General features: G+C 32.0%; 1 protein-coding gene across 1 annotated transcript; it reads right to left on the bottom strand.

Annotated features, from left to right (window-relative positions):
* Window positions 1-2,817: 2,817 nt before the first annotated feature.
* On the bottom strand, window positions 2,818-6,400 carry LOC111404028 (shikimate O-hydroxycinnamoyltransferase-like). Its single transcript, XM_023032743.1, has 3 exons — window positions 5,952-6,400; window positions 3,610-4,245; window positions 2,818-3,269 (listed from the first exon to the last, which is right to left on the bottom strand). The coding sequence occupies exons 1-3, from the start codon at window positions 6,372-6,374 to the stop codon at window positions 2,943-2,945; spliced, it is 1,386 nt and encodes a 461-aa protein (XP_022888511.1). The 5' UTR covers window positions 6,375-6,400; the 3' UTR covers window positions 2,818-2,942.
* Between the last annotated feature and the right edge of the window lie 1,303 nt (window positions 6,401-7,703).

The following is a 7,703-nucleotide window of genomic DNA, read 5'->3' as shown; positions in this document are numbered from 1 at the left end:
CCCTCTTTTCTTCCCCCCCCCCCCCCCCCCCGCCCAAATTCTTTATTTGAGTAAAAACAAAATTTCAATCATAACCTATCAAGATTCTCCCTCCTTTCACGCCACTTGTGGAAGAATTTAAATTGATTAAATAATTGATTAAAAATATAATTTAAAGTTATATCTTTCGATTTTGATAATTTGGGCTCCGTTAATCCAAATTAATTTTTTCTCGAGCCTAACATACATAATTAATTACGATCTATCTAACGAGCCCAATATTCATATACTAATTATTGCTCTGCCAATATCCACATTTTAATCCAAGTAAAATTGAAATTTACTATATATTTTAGTCCCTAACCTTTCAAAACATTAAAATATAGCATACAAAAATTCAATTCTATTCCACCAAATTTTTCGGGACATTACAATTCGTATGCACATGGTGTAATCATCTTAGTGAATATTTGTAGAAGGAGTGCTATAGATTTGATGACATTTACCATGTGTTTTCATAAAGAAAACAAATATTGATTTTGACATATTTTACATTGATGATTTAAGTCTAATTAGAACTTCTGAAAAGCTCAACAAAATTGCATGTTATTTGAAAAATAAATTTGAGAAAATCATATTTTATCTTGGTTTGTAGATTAAACATTTACAAGAAGAATTATTTGTTCATCAATATATAAAGAAAAAGTCTTAAGACATTTGTATATGGATAATGTAAATCAATTGGCATTACTTAGGGTTATTTGGTCACTTGATGTGGAAAAAAAAATCCATTTTTTCATTTGAAAATGAAGAAAAGGGTTCTTGGTCTTGAACTACCAAATCTTAGTGTACTTGGAGAATTAACATATTTTGCAAATTGTTAATCTCTTCGTAAGATATAACTCTATATAAATTCAAAGATATTGGAATGGTGTTACACATTTTTTTGTTACTTGAAAAGGACATTTGCTTTAAGTTTATTTTATTCTTAAAATTTGGAATTTGTTTTAGTGGGATATGAAGATGCAAGTTTTTCTCTTATTCACATAAAGCTAAATCACAAATAAGATATGTATTTACACCTAGAGGAATAAATATAGCATGGAGATTTATGAAGCAAGCATTGACAGCAGTATTTTCAAATCATTCTGAAATTATTGCAATCCATGTAACAAATCGAGAATGTGTGGTTGAGGAACGTGACTCATGAAATCCAAGCATCATTTAGATTAACTTCAATCGAAGATACTCCAACAATCTTGTGTAAAGATAATGTAATTTGTATTGTACAACTCAAAGGAGATTATATCAAAATAGACGGACAAAACATAGTTCTTCAAAATTCTTCTATATGCATGAGTTGAAGAAGACTAGTGATATCGATGTTCAACAAATTCGCTATAGTGAAAACGTGGTTAACTTATCACAAAATATTATCGACGTCTACATTCAAGAAATTGGTATACGAGATGGGAATGTATCGACTCAATGATTTACTGTGATCAATGTCAGAGGGAGTGACTGTACTATTTTTCCTTCACTTAGGCTTTATCTCATTGAATATTTCTAACAAGATTTTAATGGAGCATCATTTATTTTTAATCCGAAAAAATAACTGTACTCTTTTTCTTCATTTGATACTTTTGTCCCATTGAAATTTATCAAACAGAATTTTAACGAGACAGATATTTATAATGTATTATTTAAGATAGTGTTGTAAATTATATGTTTATTGATAAATGGCTATTATATTCTCACAACCTTAGTTATTATGATTATAGTATCACTTTCAATCTTAATTCTTTCCTATAAATATGAGATTTTGGTTCTCAATAAAGTACATACAAGTTTATTGAGTTCTCTATTCTCCCTTTTTTCCTTCTCTATTTCATAACATATTTATTAATTATTTATCATTTATTATGAATAATATTATTTACAGTTGCTCACAATCGCAGTCGTCTTACTTGACATACATATGACATGTGATTATTTGATACATGTGTTATGTGTATGCCACATAAGGCGACTCCCGCATTGAGTGATGCGATTAGCATTACTTTTTAACTATGGCTTGCTATTATTACGAAGTTTGAATCTATACATGACTTAAAACCATTCAGAACTTCTTCTTTATATTAAGTAAATTTAATATATTTATTATTTAATTTAATTAGTAGCAAGTCAATATATTGGACATTCCCTGGTAATGGAAGGAGATTTAAAATTTTAATGGGCCAATTACCATTTTTTATTCCTCTAAAAATGGAAGTCAAGATTTTCCAAATTTAAAACTCACATTGCAAAATGAATAGTTACTTACCCCCCCCCACCCCAACCCGCCCTGAGGGGTGGGGGGGGAACAAAAAACAAAAAATCCTTCCAACCCATTCCTGCCCAATTCTTATTTATTGTTTTGACCTTTCTATAGATAAATGAATTTTTCAACCCATATTTGTTGTTTTTAAATTAATTGTCTTCATTTTCTAAAGAAATTGTGTGATTTCTTATCACTTCTGTTCCTTAATTTGGGACTATTGGACAAATATTTCGAAGTCTTTAAAAGTTTTTTATGGTTGAAAATATCTATCTTCTAACATGTTTGACTTATTAATATGTCATTGTACATCTATGACAGTTACAAACAAATTATATGTGAATAAAAAATGAATGATATTTAAGAATATACCTAAATATGTCAAAATTTCTTAATAAATGGTAATTATTTAGGACATTCATTTTGTGGGCCGTTAGGTATATCTCTATATTTTTGACAAATGTATGTGACAACTCAATAATTGACAATTCCCAGGAAAATAATTTCTAGGTAATTCAATTCCCTGAAATTCATTTTCTTTCCACCAAAATTCCACCTTTGCAATCAAACGGACCCTAACTTGAAAACATTCCTCAAAATATACAAAGAGAATAAATTCCATAATCAAGAGATGTGATTCAATTTCTTAATCATCAACTGCAAGTTTCAAATGAGAAGAATCAAAAGGCCTAAACACATCAAAAGCCTTTGTCTCAATTAAATCCAAGTGCTTCTTCATAAGATGCATATAAACAACCCAATCTCCATTCTCTCTCATGCTTGGCATTGGCATCACATACCCAGTTTGCCCTCCCCAAGGAAAGTGATACGACCCAAATGCTGGAATTCCCCATCCGAAGTTCAGTTTCGTCACGGGAAAATGTTGCCCGGAGGATACAACAATGGCTGCTTCATTATTAGCATCTGTACAGTACACCTTCACGATTCCTGGCTTTGGCCTATGAAGTTCTACCTAGAGCAGATAAGATAGAAAAAAAATATATATATAAGCTGCTTAATCTTTTAGATGAGATTATTAATATAGTATCATAGCCAAGCAAAAGTCTTGAATGAAGTGTTGGGGTGACCATCTATAAAAACTCGTGTACATTTTTATTTTTTAAGGAAGGAAGGAAAAAATAAAAATAAATAAATAATATATATATATATATATATACACACACACGTGCGCGCGCGAAAGACGTGTAGAAATGAATGTGTATGTTAAAGACATATAATTAATAAGATATAAATAATTAGATATGATTTTATCCAACAGTTTAAGTTTTTAGGTGGGATAATTAACTAGCTACCCAATCAATGAGACTAGAAAAATGCTCCTCTCTTGCGGCCCTCTCCACGCAAGAGTGCACCAATTTTGCAGCCATTTTGAGCGTCATTGACTTCAGTTCGCCAACGCTTGCTTCTGTGTAAGGAATCGAAAGAACATTCCCAAAATAGTTTTGTAATGACAAATTCTTCTCTTCTCTTCCTTCCAGTCTTTTTCTTCCATCAACTATGATGCCCAATTTTACTCCCTTGGAAAGGTCATTTCCTCCCTCGGCTATTGTTTTCCATAAAAATGCACTGAATGACTCGATTTTGCTTCTTCTAGTTCCATTTTCACTGGCTTGGAATTGGAGGCGATCGATTTCTTCAGCTTTTATGTAGTATATTCGGCTCAATAGGTGATCATTACTTACCTCGATTTCCTTTGGAGGTGGGGTTATAGATGATAATAATACATACATTTTATCGATTGATTCATCATGTTGCGGAGGGTGGCGTGGGGCGAAAATTGAACGCTGGAAAAATGGGATGTGGGTTGTTGGCTTGGCCTGAGAGATCTCAGCCCAAACAGTGAGAAACATGTTGGCGGAGTGTGCATCCGCAGCCCGGTGATCAAATGTGCATCCGATCACTAGTCCTCCGCAATTTAGCTCCGTCACCTGCATTAGAAAACGTTTATATTTCATAGTAAACTTTATCATGGAAGAAATTAAAGTAAACGTGTTGTGTTGTATTGGTCGAGACTAGCTTGACATTTTTTTCAATTCTTTGATTAGAACATAATCCTTGTAAAAAGATTAAACTTAATTATCGTGTTTTTTGGGCAAATGAGATTTGACTAAAGAATAAACAAGTGGCAAATAATTTTTTATTTTATTTACACAATGTCATCTTATCGAGTAGGGTCTTTACACCTCTATTCAAGAAAAATGACACAAATGTCAATGACATAGATAAGCAATTGAATAAATAGTAACGACATAGCATTCTGATTATTTGAGAACAATGAATTATTTTGTCTTTGTTTTATTTTCTATACAAAGACTAGCGTATGGATCAAATAAAGTACAAACATTATTAACCTAAACGAAAATATCCAATTGGTTAGAATATAAATCTTATAGGAAGTAGCAAGTCCTTGTTTTCCGGAATCTTTAATTTTCATGATGAAGTGACGGATGACTTAACTCTCTCGGTAAATTTTCACGTTTTAATTATTGCACGCATTAAGCTTAAGAAAAAGTACGTAATTTTTCGCTTAAAGATATTTAAAGATTTTGTTATTTGTACATCAAAAATATATATAAGCGATTGCTGAAAATGATGTGGAGAAAAAATATTAAAGGAAAAAGTTGATTGTGTTTTAAGCAGATGATGCAACTCGAAAGAAGAAATTCAAACGAAAACCTTTAGAACACAATTTTGAAATCCACCAAATTATGATGGAGATAAACTCACGAAATTTATTAATATAAGATGATCAAAAGCAACAAAATAACCCCTTATTTATAAGGATTCACTTGAAACCTAGTTTAAGATGACCAAAATTAATTAAAACTTGGTTTAGATGAACTAAAATTAAAAAGAATTTGAAATAAACTAAATGACAAAAATAACTCTAAAATTTTAAAAGCAATTTCAAGTCCTAAATGAACTTCAATGGCTAAAATCTATCATATGTCACAACAAAGTAATGAATTCTACTCGTCTCATCATTTTCTTTTCGAAATGGTATTATGGAATCGAAGTTCGAATGCTCTTTCTGCACTATTAACATTTTTCTCATTTCGATCCAATTCTTTTTCAATTCATTCAATAATTTGTTCTACATCAAATGACAAATAATAAAGTGTCATGTGATATTATGTAATCCTTTGAATAATCTTGATATACTAATCTCGTAGTATGTAAAAGTCATTTGGGCACCATATATGGTTGGACTATTTGACGAGGTCATGACATGCAAAAAAAGTTATTGAAACGTCGATTTGCCATTGATTCTTTATTATTAAACCAATTATATTTAGAATATGCTTCTTCACGTTATGAAAGCAGTTGAAATAAGTTAAATTTAATTAAATAAATGTTACATTACTTTCAGATGAAAGTTTATATGTAGAATAAGCTTCTTCATTTCTTTAAGTATATAAATACTTTAATTTTTTCGATCCAAGTTTTTACGTGTTCCAATTTTATGAATATTGTACTAACCAAAAAACGTTGAAACTCGACCATTTACTCCCCTACGTACTCACACCAAGAAAGATAAAATGTTATAGAATTTTTATTTTTTTATAATTATTTATTTATTTTTATAAAATGTTATAGGAAGAAACTTGTAAGGTAAGCGGGTAAGCAGAATTACCTGAACAGAAAGCACGCCACGCATCTTAAAGGGAACAAGCTTCCCATGAACAGATACATCGGGGTGATAAAGGTCCAGGTCTTTGAGCTCTATATCAGCGTATGCATGCACAAAATCTACCCCCGCGTTGCTGCAGAGAAGCTCAGGCTCGCCACGGTGGTTCTGCACGATTTCGCCGGTAAATGGGTAGAAGGGCACGAGTGCTTGAGCAAGAGCTTTCTTTATAACAGCTACCATACTTTCAGGTGAAAGGTTTTGCTGAGTGTGATTGCTACTTTTCTTGTAGCAGAAGAAAATTCCAAAATCAAGGGGTGGTATGAGCAAATCTAGGTTTGACATGGGCAAAACTTGTTCCGGCACTGGCAACACCGCCGTCACCACGTCTCTCTGTTTCATACTCACCGTGAAATCACTAGAATCCATATAGAGAGAGAGAGATATGTTTTGGGGGGTGGGTTGGGGGGGGTGGGGACACTCTACGTATAGAATTTCTATGAAGATGAGATGGTATATATAATAGACAGATTATGATAATATGTTTAGGTAGGTACTCATAGAAAAGTAGTCATTAAGTTTGGTGTATTGCTAAAAGGCCGTAACCTACGCACGGACGAGTGGGTGCCCCTGTGCCAATGGCACTTGGCCTTTATCTCCTTAAGCTGGAGATGTTGCGGGTAGGCTCGTCAATTTTCTGTTTACATTTATATATCAAAAATGAAAATTTGAGGATGAAATTTTCAATTTTAAAGAGCGATGGCCAACTTATAACTGGAGCCGTCATTTCAGGGACCAATTGCTGCAAAAAGAAAATTCAATTGAAGTGTTTATTATTTACGGCATGATTGGTAGCTACACTAATCAAAACTGTACAAGATACTGACAATTTATTTATTATTTTTTTTTTAACACTTTTTCTTCAAGTTGACCCTGTCAAAAAGAAACACTCCCGAATCCTTAAGCTTGACGTGAACTTGAGGGAAAAAATTGGCAAAAGTTTTCTTTTTGACATGAAGGATATGAACGAGGGTTCTGGGAAAGATAATGACAATTTTCTTTGATCAAATGATTCAGAACTTAATGGGAAGGCACTAGTAGTGTACCGGTATGCTTTATCAAGCTGTCCCGATTCCTTTAGTTATGGAGTTCCGAACTTGCTTTATTGAGTGCAGGACCAGTGGCAGATCCTGGGGCGGCAAGCTAGGGCGGCGATCCGCCGAAATAATTTTTTTTTGTGAACAATAGATTAAATTTTTACCTTATATTTCTAATAATTGTTTTTATTTCAAACATCCTCTATAGCTTACTTGGTGAGAGTTGGTCTTAACATATTTCAAGTTTTAGGTTCGAATCCTTGTCAACGGATTTGTTATATATTATTTTTATTCTATAATTTTTACCAAAATTCAATAAGGGAGGGACAATGAGAATTTGAACATGTGATTTCAAGCAAAGGTTGTGGTAAACCTAACCATTATGATACCTCTTAAATTGTATTACCAAATCCAACGAAATGATATTTGTTAGGTTTTGATTGTTTTAATACAAATAATTTTAAATATTCGAATTCACACTCTTCCTTTGAATTATACAAAATTTGGCAACAATATTATTTGATGAGTTCTATTTATTCTTATAACAGAATTATATATATTCAACTTGAACAAAATAATTGTTATATTTATACTTTAGACCTTGTTCGATTTCCTCTTTTTTTAAAACTACATTTTTCTTTCTTCTTTTCATCCATATGTT

Source organism: Olea europaea, chromosome 11 (genome assembly GCF_002742605.1).
Source record: "Olea europaea var. sylvestris chromosome 11, O_europaea_v1, whole genome shotgun sequence".
Lineage (NCBI taxonomy): Eukaryota > Viridiplantae > Streptophyta > Magnoliopsida > Lamiales > Oleaceae > Olea > Olea europaea.
This window is presented reverse-complemented; position numbering and strand designations above follow the sequence as displayed.

What these genes read in the sequence shown, in the direction of transcription:
- LOC111404028 (XM_023032743.1), bottom strand. Translation starts at nt 6,374, where the DNA reads ATGGATTCTAGTGATTTCACGGTGAGTATGAAACAGAGAGACGTGGTG. An exon ending in GTGGCGTGCTTTCTGTTCAG is followed by an intron (nt 4,246 to 5,951) that starts GTAATTCTGCTT and finishes TTTCTAATGCAG; the next exon opens with GTGACGGAGCTAAATTGCGG. An exon ending in TTTCTAGTCTCATTGATTGG is followed by an intron (nt 3,270 to 3,609) that starts GTAGCTAGTTAA and finishes TATCTGCTCTAG; the next exon opens with GTAGAACTTCATAGGCCAAA.